This window comes from Spea bombifrons, chromosome 1 (assembly GCF_027358695.1).
Source record: "Spea bombifrons isolate aSpeBom1 chromosome 1, aSpeBom1.2.pri, whole genome shotgun sequence".
In the NCBI taxonomy this organism is placed as follows: Eukaryota; Metazoa; Chordata; class Amphibia; order Anura; family Pelobatidae; genus Spea; species Spea bombifrons.
In genome coordinates this window covers 105,093,984-105,108,853 of record NC_071087.1, presented here as the reverse complement: position 1 = coordinate 105,108,853, position 14,870 = coordinate 105,093,984, and the positions used below count along the sequence as shown (strand labels likewise).

Here is a 14,870-nt window from a genome sequence, read left to right as displayed (position 1 = left end):
CAAGAGATGTCAAACTACTGTACAGAGCAAAACATACGCAGCTCAATGAGACACAATATCAATTATTTGATTAAGTACAAGACAAAATCCATCAAAGAATTTGACACCCCTGTCATGCAGCATTTACCAAAGATGATCAAAATGACCCAAAGATCCCACAGGACACACGAGGAGGCTGATTCGCTAAAGGGAGACATGACCGGAGACTTGTGGTTTCAGCTCCTTGACTTCACTATATATAAAAAGGTCAAGACCAGAGGAAGAGCTCGGCAGATCCTGGGCAACGTTTAGTTTAATCAGCAAGGATTCATCAAAGATTCCTTGCACATTGAATTATGCATTATACAGGGCCAGGTCAGCCCTTCATAATGGAAAAACTTGATTCTGTTGGCTCTACATAATCAATAGTGAAGTGACACCACTATCCTGCTGGAATGAAAAAATGTTCATGTATTGCCCTTAAACATATTCCAAATACTATAAAAGCCCACGTTTTCACAAGCCCACAGAAAAGTGTTACGTGGATGAAATCTCATTTACAAAGCATAAACGCCAAAGCGTCCAACATGTAGTCTACGTGAAAATCTCTAATTTGTGTACAGGTCAATATAATGCAGAAGCCGGGGAAAGCTGCACAGTTCACACATACGATCATGCTTTCATGCCGATATCCACAATACCCGACATAGTGCGATAATTGTGGGGTACTTTGCTAGGGAGTCACCCAATACGCTTACCCTGTAAGAATTGGTTTGATGGTTAGTAACATGTACGCACAGCAATAAGGCTGTCTTTTGTGCACATAAACCCAGCTATAAGTGTCAGAAATGAAATGCTTTTTACTTTCTGGTGAATAGGTAAGATTTGCTTTAAATCCTCTTCCTTATAGCCCTGAATATTACACTCTACCGATATGCTGGCATTTCCCCATCCTAATTTCAAGGAGTGAAAAAGACGCCGGCACGCAGCAAGCAACATGTCTGGGAGGTGTGAGATACCATGTAGTAAAACATACAATTAGCACAATTTACCTACAAGCACTAAAAGTAAATACGGGAATGTGTACTATGTCAAAGAGGTAAGAACTTGCCTTCTGTAACAGAATAGCCCCCAGAAAAATACAGCTCAAATAGAGCATATGCTTCCAGATTTGCACCGACGACACTGACAGTGTTTCAGAACATGGGAAGGGAAACGCCAACATATTACAATATACATATTGGAGTGTCTTAACATACTTTATATAGTGAATAGGTGAAATCTGTGTACATGAAACCGATCTCAATAATGATTCCTGCCGAAATCAATACATACATAAACGATCAGCACATCCAAGTTAAAGTCACACGCATTGTATGTGATGATTGATGACATGCGACATTGGGCGTTGATCAGCAGCTTAGCGTGGACTGCCAAAGAGACAAAGCCTGTGGCAAAGATGAATTTATGACATGTCTTGGTCCTTTGTCCCTACTATAGAGATGTAGAAATATGTCCCATGTGGTATCACGTTTCATATTGTTTCACCCAGTGTTTCGATATTGCATTTCAGCGGCTAGGTTTTCTCATGAGCTCATTTACTAAGACGGAAGATCACGAAGAGATGCAAAAAAAAAAAAAAAAAGGACTCGCTGGTTTGGGTTTCCAGAAGTCAAGGACTCAAACTGTTGCTATTCGCACTGCAGGCTGCCAACCCCTTCCTACCTGTAACTTGAAGCAGCTCTGTTGTAGTGCTCTATTTTGGTTTATTCACACTTGATGGTTGATTTTAAGGCATCCAAACGGGGAGGGGGGAAAAAAAAATACTAAAGAATATAAAATAAAATCTCTCTTAAAGGGTTAACACCACCTTTTTTAAAATTTTTAAATTGAGAGAAAATATATTGTGTGTATCAACGACTTTTTATAAAGTCAGACATTAGTGGCAGAGCATGGATCAGGAATAAAAAGGTATACAGTAACCTAAGGTGGCAATACATGAGATATATATATATATATATATATATATATATAGATATAGATATAGATATATATCTATATCTATATATATATATAAATCTTATACACACATATGTACATAAACACATGCATGTTTATTAAATTAGCATTATATTGTTAAAATGGATTGCTATGACCAAGCCACTTTTTAACACTACAAGAAATGTTTGTTAGAACGTGAAATGAAAATAACAAAAATCTCTACACGCAAGACTTTAGGTAAGCGCACCTGATCTCACAATGTCATTTCTACAGAACGAGGTCTTCATTTTCATCTCGGAACTCTTATGGAAAATCTCCTGGTTTCTGGGCTCCAAATCATGTCCCAAATGCCGAGTCTCCCATGAATAAATGATAAAGCCAATTTAATGGTAATGTAATTGATCGCACTAGGTTAGCCTTTACAGCTTCAGTCTCTTCACGCTGTCTTTATCACTCCAAATAAAAAAAAAATCCCATAAATACAAAAGCATATTGATCAGCGTCATGAAAAATTAAAAAGAACATTATGAAGGCACCGAGGCAAAGCCTTCTGAGAAGCTCACTTTCTTGAGGATATTTTAATAAATGTAGGCACTCTGCTACCAGACTTGACAAACAAATAAATGGATGTAGCTAAGATGGTTAATTCAAGCGGGTCCCTGATTTAATTAAAAAATTAAAAAGTTGTTCTCAGACAGCATGGAAAGCACCTTATAGTAACAGGGTGCCATCACTGAAAGAACACTGCATTTGATACTTTTAGCAATTAGTACCAATAACAAAAAAATTAAAGTATTTCAGAAATATCACAAAAATTAAAAAAAGTCCCGGGAAGCTGTGGAATGCACCAACGTTCATTTTCTTTTGTCTGCTGAGGGACACCTGAATGCAAGCAGGTGTACGTACATTTAGGAGGCTGACATGCGCCTTGCCCTATACCAGATCAGGGAATGCTCATTCACGCTTACACTAGCGTCATCCGACCTTACTGTTTCTTTAGAAGGTCTGCCGTTGTTAGAACTACACGCTATGGGGAAAAACAACCTTGGTAGGTATGGGAGGCTGGAATTTCCCTACTCATGACTGTTCTTTCCCAAGCAGACACAGACATATTTCACCAAACAACTGCAACTACAAGATTGGATAAACTAACTAGTTACAACGCACATAAAAGCACTTGTTAATGGCAAAGTAAACAGAACATTTTATAACCCATACACAGAATTCACTTTCAAAAAGATCAAACCATCCACACAGGACAACATTTATTTTAGATTTTGGTCCTGGCCGAGCTGTGTGGGGATGGTAGAGTTTTTATACAATTACAATATCAAAACCCATGACTAAGGACGCACATGAACGTCAGCAGCTCCAACCAGTAAATCGAGATAAATCACATTTAACCCGCGCTAGAACAAACCTTCAGAAATCAGCAAAGAACGTTCTATATGCCAGAAAGCTTTCTATTCACCGGGTCCACGTCTGGTGGCCCGATGCTCCGTCAGTCGTAGAAGAGGCTTCACACGGCATTACATTCACAAGGCCACCGATCCCTTTAATAGTTAAGGGAATGGAGTTGTAGGTCTGGCAGAAAACCAATGCCCTTATAAGCCTATTTTTCAAGTCTCTCGGGTTAAAGAAAGCAGTTGATGATAGCAGCAAATAACCACAATGTTAGAATGTCATGCATGCGAGATTAGCAGTCGGCAAGGACGGGTACTTCATGCTCTAACGTCCTGCTTTACAAAAAGGCAACGCACATTCCAATGCAAACAATTAGCAATTTATTACACAGGATCCCGACGAAAACTTTAAGCCTGCAATATTTTCCTCTTGGAAATGACTTGCGGTGCCTCGGAATCTACATCACAGGGCTCCTCCTTGTTTGCTACTAAACAATTATTTTGGAAATGGGGATAAAATCTTTAACCCATACAGCAGGATATTGTATCAGGCTTTATACATGGATACAACAGAGGGTGCGGCAGATACGTTTGTGACAGATATCAAATCTAAAACGGTCTCACTCCGTGTACTGGTTTACCCTGTTAGCATGTTTAATTAATAAATGGGTAAAATAAGACAGCTGAGCGTGTCCAAAATGGGCAGAAAAAAAGGGGACTGTCTGCGGTGTGAAGGCGGAGCTCCTACTAAGCCCCTCCCCATTAATGTCTAATGCGACCAATCAGGAACCTGGACTTGTTCCAATAAAAAGCTGCGGGCAGCAAATATATTAGAGAGCCTACAGTTCACTTTTTAATGTGGTTCTGCCGCGATGAGGCATCTCATCCATCTACCTTGCATTATGCTCATTTTGTAATATTTTTAAAGGAGCCTTTTTCGGGAAAAAGAACAAAAACATATTATGACTCAGTAACTCTTCTGTTACATCAAGGAGTGGAATATGTGGACCGTCAGGACGACTGGGCAGATTCTGGGACATGCATCAGTACGGAGAGTGCACACGGACACGCTAACACCATCGCCTTGATGAGCGAGTTCTCGAAGGAACCCACGTGGCCCTGCAACTGTGCTGGGGACGGATTTCACAGCAATATAGAACTATTTTCTATTTAAAATAACTGCTTTAAAAGGCAGAGTATATATGTGGCAATGATGTAAAACAATACAAAAATCACTTCATTAGTTTAAAAGGTTTGCAAATACGACTTTCAAGCCCTTAATGCAAACTATACTCCCTTAAAAAAAATGAGACAGCTCCTTCATATCTTTAGCCAAACATCTCCATTACATGATTGCCATGAAGTCTGAGAACGCATACCTAAAATAACACTCGACATACAGTAATCCATTAAAACCATACCAACTGGTTAAACAAAGGCAGCATTGTCCAGAGCATTGTAAAAACTCGAGGCGTGCCACTCCTAAGTGCCGTTTAACTAGCTCATTCTAACGAAAAAGATGAACATTGCATAATACAGCAAAGAAACCAGAAACTCAAAACACACAAATTGCGTCAAACAAAAATTGAGAAATACATTTTACAATCTATGTGTATATATATATATAGATAGATATATATATTAACTTTATTTCAAGGGGGGCAAAAATAGCAGGATAACATTTGAATACATCTGAATTTCACATTTGACCACCAAAATATCAGAATGACCAATAAGTAAAAGGGTGGCAATGCAAACATTTGTTTTCCAGGTTTGTTTTTCAGTTGATTCCTGTTTGAGCCCTTCACTCAGGGGCATTGGGAGCGCTCGTCCTCCGACACATACTCCCGCAACTGCAGGGTCAGTGATCAGGATTGAAGCCTCCCAGCACAATGGCAAGGAAGGCTTCGGGCCGTTAAGAACATAAGGAGATGAAGAATAGAAAGCATATGTAAAAAAAATAATAAAACAATTTACACTTTACTGTCAAACACTATATATTTATGCTGAAATCAAGCAAAAAAAAGTATAGACACAGAGAGTATAAAAACAGAGGTACTTCTCTATAAACTCCCATTAATTAGCTTTATGATTAAAGAGAAAAAAAACATTACACAAATAAATAAAATACTTTTAGAACACCAGGGACAGCATGAACCCAACAAAAACACTGCAACACCATCTGCCATTCATAGTGGCGCTACTCGGGGGTCTGGCTGCCTTTTCATGCCAGAGCGACATAACGTTGTTTTGTGATGTCACCAAGTGATGCGTTATACGGGGCTCGTGTTCCACTGAAAAAAAAAGTCAGTACATACAGCAAAGAAATGTACACTTTTCTAAAAACATGTTTTAATAATGATAAAAACTGGAAAGATTGGGTGGTTAGATACATGTAGAAAATACCCCTTTTCAGGTAGTCCACGTGATTACGTGTATTGTCTAGGGCACAGCTAAAACCCCGGCAATCTATTTCATTTCAAGAAAGGCCCAGCACGCCACTTCCCGTGTCATTAACATCACTTTTATTACCGCAGGAGACAGGCAGCGTTTTAATCCCTCGGGAGCTCTATCAAGCCTAAACAGTATCCAAAGTCGACAGACTGTAAGGTAATATAACGCCGCCTGTCTAGCGCTATAATAAAACCTATGCATCTCGTATAATATAACTTTCAAATACGCTGTACGATAAGCACAAGGCTGGATAATGTGTTTAATTATCGTTAGATTTCACCACCAGTTTAGTTCTTCACAAAGTTCATTTCAAACAAACTAAAACCGTCAGAGACAAAATTTAATAGTCGGGATGAGTGGCCAGAAAAGGTTTCATTGGCTTTCCGGTATACATGAAAAAAATAGTTTGCATTTCTAACAATGCGCATATAAATTGAAAAAAAAAACAAAAAAAAAAAACGCAACTTACATCATACAAAAAAAAAAAAAAGGAAAGATTCAATGGTAATACTGTAATCGCTAACAAAATCCTGTATACATACAACAATAATATATATAAATATATATATATATATATATAATCATCTCAAGCACAACAATGTTCACACAACATGTTTTTTTGGTGCTAAAAACAAAAAGATCTATGTGATAAAAAATAAATAAAAGTATACAAACAGAAGTATAAGTATAAGAAGTATTGAGCTATTACTGTCAGCTTTGGAAGGTGTGTTAGTAGCCCGCGAGACAGCGACCTTCCTGATACGATTAGTGTTGCAGAGGAAACGGCTTAGACAGGGAGCGAGTAAGAGACATTTTTAAAGTTTTAATTGCACACATTTGAGTCTGCTTTGGACATAAGCACTTCATTATGTCGCTTTAATCCGCTCTGCTCTGTGTTTTTTGTGCTGGGGGCAGCAGATCAGCTTCCCCGTTGCTCCTGATTGCTTTGAGAAAACTGACCGATTACAGACGTTGACGCCCTCGCTGCTACTACTCTCCAAACACATGGAGACCCATTCACAACACCAGCCCAAACCAGCGAAATCCCCTCTGTAAAACGACTACGCCACTACGGAAACCTCATCACTTATACGAAGGAAAGACTCTTCTAAAAGACCCCATAAAGGGGAGAACATGACTGTCCGCAAAGATCAACACAGTTCTCTATATCACCCAAGCAGCCCTCTCACACGGTCTCTCTTCCCCCTCAACCACCAAATAGATCGTAAGCTCACAAGAGCAGGGCCCTCTTCTCATTCCGGAGCAGTATGATTAACGTCTCTTAATGATATTTAAATTCTTACTTTCGCTGTGCCCTATTGTAACCACGCCATAGAATCCGCTGGTGCTATATAAATAAACGCAACTTTTCATTCTTATCACAACATAGTAAAATGTAGACGGTGCGGTTAAAAGAGGGCAATTTAGGATCATTCTTTAAGCACTTAATATATAAATAAATATAAATTGTAGAAGAATCAATCGCAAACATTATACTCTTTATAGAGATGTTTTCAAGCCAATAGAGAAACTGAATACTCAGAAAAAAGTTAATACATTTGTGGGTTTTTTTCCCATGAATGCATCGCTCCACATATAGTATATATCGTATGTCACAAAGGCTTATGCCTAAACAATGGGTTTTTTATAATTTGTATTTCCTGTATAAAAAAAAAAGAACTATTTCTTGCTGGGGAAGTATGATCAATTTTTACATAACTCGCATAATATGTGTTTTGTTCTCCTATACTGTTTTTTTTATTCGTCAACATGTGGGGGCCCCCTATTAAAACAACCTAATTGGCAGTATTTTTTTCATTTATTATTTCGGACGATCTCTATAATAAAATATATATATATATATATATGTTGGAGGGCTGGATAAGGAGGATACGAGTGAACTTAAAAAAACAAAACAACGCTTTAATGAAAGCTTCTGCAACGTATATTCGACTGGCAATAAATGATTGCTTTAGTTATGAATGGAAAACAACGAATCATTTAATTTAATGAAAAATATTAAATATAAGTGTTATATTCATAACACTTTGAATATTTGACTTAGAGAAAATATGCCTTTAATATGAAATTCCTATTTACACCTGTTTTAACAACAAATGTTTGCTGTTTATTTTCCCAGTTAATTATATCAAAATGAAACAAAAAAAGGAACTAAAAATAAGGAAATGAGTAAGGCTCATATTTCCATTTATCAAAAAGTTCTAAATTTCTTCAAGAGGAGCTTAAATATCACCTGTCTTACTAAAAGTCATTTTGAGAAGGACAAGACCATATAGGTTGTGTAGATAAAAACAATAATTATTCAAAATGAGTAATTGGAACAAACTGCTCAGCCTTGCCATCCACCACTTGGGCTGCCCTTCGCAGGACTACATGTACACAATAAGTTAAAGTACATAAGTGTTTCAGCGTGTTGGGAAATACACGCAGTCACATCGCAGTACACAGAACAGACAGGAGGGGATGTTCCAGGGAAATAAAACACTTCTTGTCACGAGAGATCGCTGCAGACGGACACAGATTCAATCTACGTCACTTGTGCCATATCTATACCCTTTCTCTGGGACGCATACAATCAATCCAATGTGCAACAGTCTCACACACATATCATCAATCCAGTGTGCAAAGTCTTATCTACTTCTGTACACTAATTCGCTTTATAGCCCTTCGATAATCACACACATTACACAAACAAGTCACTAGGTATGTAAAGCATGGAATTTCTATACCATATGAAAAAGTCTCAAATAATAAAGGGACCGTATCAGAATACCTTAACCGGGAACTTTTTGGCATTTGCTGGCGAAAATGCAGTTTTTGCATATTTTATACATTAAAGTGATCTTTATGTACTCCCTTTTTATGGGTCACATACAAGTCTAACAGAGTGTCCACCAATAGCATTGGAGCATGCGAGGAGGTGGCACACTTCCTTATATGGCTATATGCAAAACAAAGAAAAAACAAAAACAAAAAAACTACAACAGTTCATCGTTTCTGTTTACTCTTAATAAACGTTTAAAGGGGTAAAACAATCAAAAAATGTCTTAATAAAAAAAAATCTGCATTAAAACCATATACCAAAACAGTTACCAAGATATAATGGGACTTGTTTCTCTTTTTTTTTTTTTAAAGAGTAATTTACAGTAAGTATTTTATTCCCCCTCTTACCTTTCCATCAAATTCTTCAGCACGCTGTTTTTTCCGTCTGTTGCCTCGCCTGCTCCTTCGGTCCGACTGAATCCACTTGGAGACCTGAAGTTTAAATTACATTGCTTGTATAAAAGGAATACTCTAGTTGTGTGCAGATGGCCAGCCTACGTAATCAACTATAAACAGACGCTACACACACACATTTTTCCATCGCTTCGTTTAGCAGAAGGGGGAAAGAAAGGAAACACACACAAATGATCAGAAATGTAGTCCTTACAACCCCGGATGCACCTTATCCCCTCAAAACTTGGGAGAATCGTCCCGTCTCTGTGGAACGAGATCACAGCCGCAGGAGGGTTATGAGATTAGTATACATGTTAGTGTAACGATGGATAATGCTGGCTGGGGTGCTTAGAGGAAAGGAACGGATGGACATTTAGAGTAGTAGCTGCCATACTTTTGGCTCTCCATATAACTTAAGTTTGTTAAAGTGGTCCAAAAAAAACCCGAGGGACTATAAGCCGAGCAGATAGTAGACCGAGTCCTTTTACCAAGACTTGCAGGTACCAGCGGAGCTTGCAACTCCAGACATGGCTACAGCGACTAAGCCCCTGTGTTATATGGGCTTTGAGGCAATAGAAAGAGATGGGGATCCAGCCATCTCCACCTGCACAGTAAGCCTAGCTACAAGTGACGGGGCAGAAGAGGATCAGGGACATTACCAAAGGATGCCTCTGTACTCCTACCTTAAACAAAGGTGGAAAAGAAGTCTCACTTCATTTCCACCACACTCCAGAAACTTTGCAAGAAGAACAGAAACTTTCCCTCCATGTATGTGCTCTCACTGCCTCTCTCTCATGCTCAGTGTATATTATAGCATGCACACACGTTCATAGATAGATAGATAGATAGATAGATAGATAGATAGATAGATAGATATATGATAAGGTATTGTGTGTTGTGGAGTTTGTGACAGGAGAGTGAGCTGTTAGGATGAGGTGGTATGTAGGAGATGGGACAAAGGAAGAAGCCCCGGGCTGGAAGAGGCACACCGACAGTGCGCTTTCTGCGCTCTTACCTCTTCGTTCACTTCATGAGCCAATCGGTTCGCCTGCAAAGTATGGCTTTCCTCCAGCAAGGGCTACACGGAGAGAGAAGAGGCAGATGAGATGCTGCATGCGCCGAAGACAAGTGTGCGCAGCTTCACCTTGCGATCACACCCCCGATGCACCAGGAGCGCAGGCAGCCCCCGGTACTGTTTACCCCGGGGAGGGGCAGTTAGCTGGAGGCATCTTCTCGCCGGCTACTCGTGCCATGCTCTGTGTCCCGAGTGCAGGGGGCAGAATGGCTGCGAGCACCTCGAGCTAGTGCTCCGTCTGCCGGGGAGGAGTCTGCTCGCCACAGTCCCCGGTAACCAGCAGCCTGCGCGCTGTGACAGGATTCCCGCTCCTGTGGAGGGATCACCTGTGGCGCGGACGGGGCCGGTCCGTGTACACCCCGCCCCGATGGTGATTTGCACACTCATAGTGAACCGGGGTAAATGTGACATAACCCAGTTCAGCATGCGCTGTTATACTCTAGTGACTGTCCCTTTAACACAGTGTGCTTTATCCAGATCCATACGTCACTAAACAATATATTACAACGGAGCATGAGGCAGAGCATTAAAACCATTACTGTGTCAGTACTCCACATTCAGGGGGCATGTGGTCACCCTACCCCTGCAGTGCCCAAACCGGACCGCCACACAGTGCAGCGATCTGAGGGGACTCCGGCCTAATACTCAACTATGCTATTACAATATCAAATCACTCAATTTAATGTGAGCAGTTTCAATAGACAAGCAAAGGAAAGCAAGAGGAACAGTCAGATAAACATTGTATGGATTTGTACCGTCTTAGTGCAAATCTGATAAACATCTTTATTGGCAGCCAGCTGAGCTCCTCAAATAATTATTATCAACAGTATCGTCTTTAACAAATTTGCCTCTATACTAATATATATATATATATATATATATATATATATATACACAATTTATATTCAACTACATTATATATATATATATAATAACTACGGTATATATAACACCAGGGGTGGGGGTGTCCTACATTTATATTACTGCAGGTCTACCAAAAACATCCTATATGATATAGTGGTTTACTCAACTTTTCACACGGTAAAATGTGTCTTAAAAACATAAGTCATTTTTTTAAAAAATTATTGTTTAGGAGACAAGACAGAAATCTCGCTTCCTGAGATTTTTCCAGTGAAAAATGCCTATATATTGCAATATTTAATATTTATTTCAAATAATTATATGCTCATTTCCTAAAATATATCTTACGCTCCTAAATGTAATTTTGGTGCCCAAAATGAATCACTAGATGCCATATAGTTCAAGCATATAATGAATAGAACTCTTTTTCCACTCCTATCTCTCGTCCCACTGCTGGGTTCACAACCACTGAGTTATGATGTCACTTGTTAGAGAATCACCGTTCTGTACTGATATCATCATCAGGAACCATGAAGAGAGAGACAAGAACCTATAGACAGATATACTGCTCCACCAGTTAAAGGGCCGCAGAGCCATTGGGTACCCAAGAACTTGCTGCATCTACTGCGACCCCTGCACATGCTTCCAGGAACTGCATGTATGACCTTGATGAGCAAGGAGACACCCAGGTCCTAGGAGTTCAAGAAGACCTTCTGGTGCACAAGTGGGCTCATTCAACCTGGAGCTATTGGCTTCTGCTGCCAACGTTACTATTAATGTAATTATTACCAGAGTGCACAAGGCTGCATATTTGTACCACAATATTTGTACCACAATACAAAATACTGTATATTTTATGTTTGGCCATCACTTTCAATATTAAGTAACCATGCAGTTAGTTAACTTTAGGAACTATTGAACAAAAGCACACAGGACTCGGTATACTGCATATGGCAACATATCTACATTACCCCGATTATCACACGAGATAGAATTACCTTTTTGGAAATCACCACAATTCATAAAAGGGGGCAACCACAGATTCAGTTTTAGTATATACTCATTTTTATGTTTTAGTATATACTCATTTTTATATGAATAGTATATCCTTTTGTTTTAAAAAGCAATAACGAAGACTCAAAATGAATGTTTCTATATTTTTCAAGTTAATTGTGTCAGCTATAAAATAAAACGTGCATTGATCTTGTCCGTCTTAAAGTCTTGATAACATGTCTTCAAAAGCAGTCCATGTGGCTCAATTAACATTTAAAGCATGTACATAATGTATCCTCACAGTCCACTTAGCCTATGTGACCATTATCCTGTTTCAGGATCAAAAGCTTGTGATCAAAGCTTGAGTCAAACTCTATTCTTATAGCAGAAATCACTTTTTTCCATTGGAAATATTACAAGAAGCAGCAGACGGATTTATTTTTTTAAAGAATTATCACAATCTGTTTTTGTAATTGTCATCATGACTTAGCGGTTAAAATAAAGCACTAATTATTCAGCTTTATCATTTTCAAACCTTATGATTACAGCTATGTGTTATATATTTGTGCCATTAATTCTATTTACGATATTATAAATATATATTTTTTTCAAAACTGTATTAAGCGGCATTAAACATTACTATCAATTGCTTTCTCAACTGCATGCAAAATGTTAATACTTGCGGATCAAACATATGCATTAGCATTTTTTAGACTTAAAGCTCAATTAAGTTCTGGGATAATAATGAGTTATTATTATGATTATTATTATTTTTCAGGACATTTCACACTTTGCCTCACCTTAAATGTTTTATGATAATGGTTTCTGTTTGGGCTTCAAATTCAATTTTTAGTGAGGGATTGCACATGAAATGCACTGCCGATAGGAGAAAATACCACTCTGAATAATGATCATTTGATGGGCAAGTGTTTCTTTTTGCAAATAATTGGGGGAGGGGATTCTACAGGACCCCCCCACACACATTGTCCCATCGTATGCCCCTCACCCAGCTTTTTTGGATGCAGAAGATGTATTTGGCTTTTTTCTCTCTCTGCACCCAAAATACTTATCTCCAGTCAGCTTCAACACTGGGGGCAGGAAGCCTTCAAGCAGCCAATCAGGGACAAGTATGGTTGGACCACGGAGGAGGAGGGCAGCTACAGGCCTGCAGCTTCTAGCTAAGGTGGGTTTTTTTTTTGTTCTGGTGGGGGTGTAAGGGACATTAAATTATCTCTAGACTCTGCATTTATTAGAAATAATAGCAATACACTTTTTGGGACAGCTACTCATTAAACCTTTATGATATGTTTCAGAACTGGTGCAGAAATCAGGAGACATTCATAGCTTGTAAATTGAAATGGATTTCCAAAATGTCTTAATCTGCAAAATCTGTTGAAAAACATTAACATCATATATATAGATAGTGCCGGGAAGTGACAGGATTTTTATGTCTATGTATATTGTATATTGAGATAGCGGATAATATTGCAAATTTGGGAGTGAAACTGATATTTATAGTCACAATTTATAGCAAGTAAAAATAGTTTCTACTGATGTAAGATAGCAGCACCAAGTTTGATATGTTGGTAGTAATATTACAATACTGCACATATAAGCATATGGGAAAAAAAGAACAAACGTTTATATATTTGTTAAAAGTGCCAGAAAAGGGTATTCTGACAGTGAGGATCCAACAGCGCATTATAGACACTGCCAATGGCTGCATTGTCTACTGTGGCACTCCAGTATACACTTTACATGAAAATATCACTGGAATGGTCATCTAACTATAGTTACTTACTCATAGACTTTACCTTTTTATTATATTATATATATATATATAAATTAGGTAGGTAGAAGAGTCCCTCAGTGATTATTAGAGAATATGGCCTCCATGCCCAAGAGATTATGCCCACACGTATACAGATAGTTAAAATGTTAGGAAGTTTAGGGAAGTATTGTGAACACTACTAGTTTGTAGGAAAAGGGCAATTTCCATATCTATCATGCTTCTAGTATTTTTTTTCCTATTTATGCTGCTTGTAAATAAAGAAGCTATGTCTTTTGTTGGCTAAGATATCTGGGTGGGGTAATTTTCGGAAATCTAAATTATAAGCTTGTGATACCAGTATCAAAACGTAGACTTGGGAGAAAGGGAAAATAGCACAAAACGTTAAGATCTCTTTGTCGTTTAAGAGTACAGTCTTTTTTTTTTTTCTTGCAAAACAAAACCTGGCAGGATCCTTACATTCTGCCAATGTGGTTTGAAATATGACATATAATAACAATGACCTCACACACAAGCACTGCCAAAACACCTCTTACAGTATGTTAGACTGTGAAATGTTTCAGGAGCCTGTGCCCTGATAGGTCTATAATGCATGAATAATTGAATAAACCCTAACCTTTTATGGTTTCTAATAATATATGATTGTCTGGCTGCAAACACCCATTGCGATGTAATGCTTCTGTTTCAACATCCACTTCTGTTAATGGAGGATGATGGAGATGAACACCTAGCAATAGAGAAAATACAGCTAACCAATATATTTGTGAAATTGACCTTTCAAAAGGATAATGTGCTCACATTCTGAAATCATGATTTTATCCAATCTAAAGATAAGCATAGACAATGCAATCTTGCATTAAGTTTAAAATTCAGCACACCATACAGTAGGTATTAATCATTCAAACTTTGATGTTGGCGCACACATAAATAGATTATGCATAAAAATACAACACTAAATACAAAATCTAGGGAGATAACACAAATATAACAAGATTGTTGCATTAATAATTAAGAATGGTCTCCGGTACATGACTGTGCCTTTCATGTCTTTCTGTAATAGTATAGGGAAGAAGGAACA

The 14,870-nt window shown here is 38.3% G+C and overlaps 1 protein-coding gene across 1 annotated transcript in view; it reads right to left on the bottom strand.

The window, feature by feature from the left end:
- AOPEP (aminopeptidase O (putative)) overlaps positions 1–14,870 on the bottom strand; it is a 150,518-nt gene that overhangs the window by 35,932 nt on the left and 99,716 nt on the right. The window contains exons 13-14 of the mRNA XM_053467370.1: positions 10,090–10,152; positions 9,030–9,113 (exon numbers count right to left, since the gene is read on the bottom strand). Of these exons, the coding sequence (XP_053323345.1) occupies positions 9,030–9,113; positions 10,090–10,152 (147 nt within the window). The remainder of the gene's footprint in view (positions 1–9,029; positions 9,114–10,089; positions 10,153–14,870) is intronic.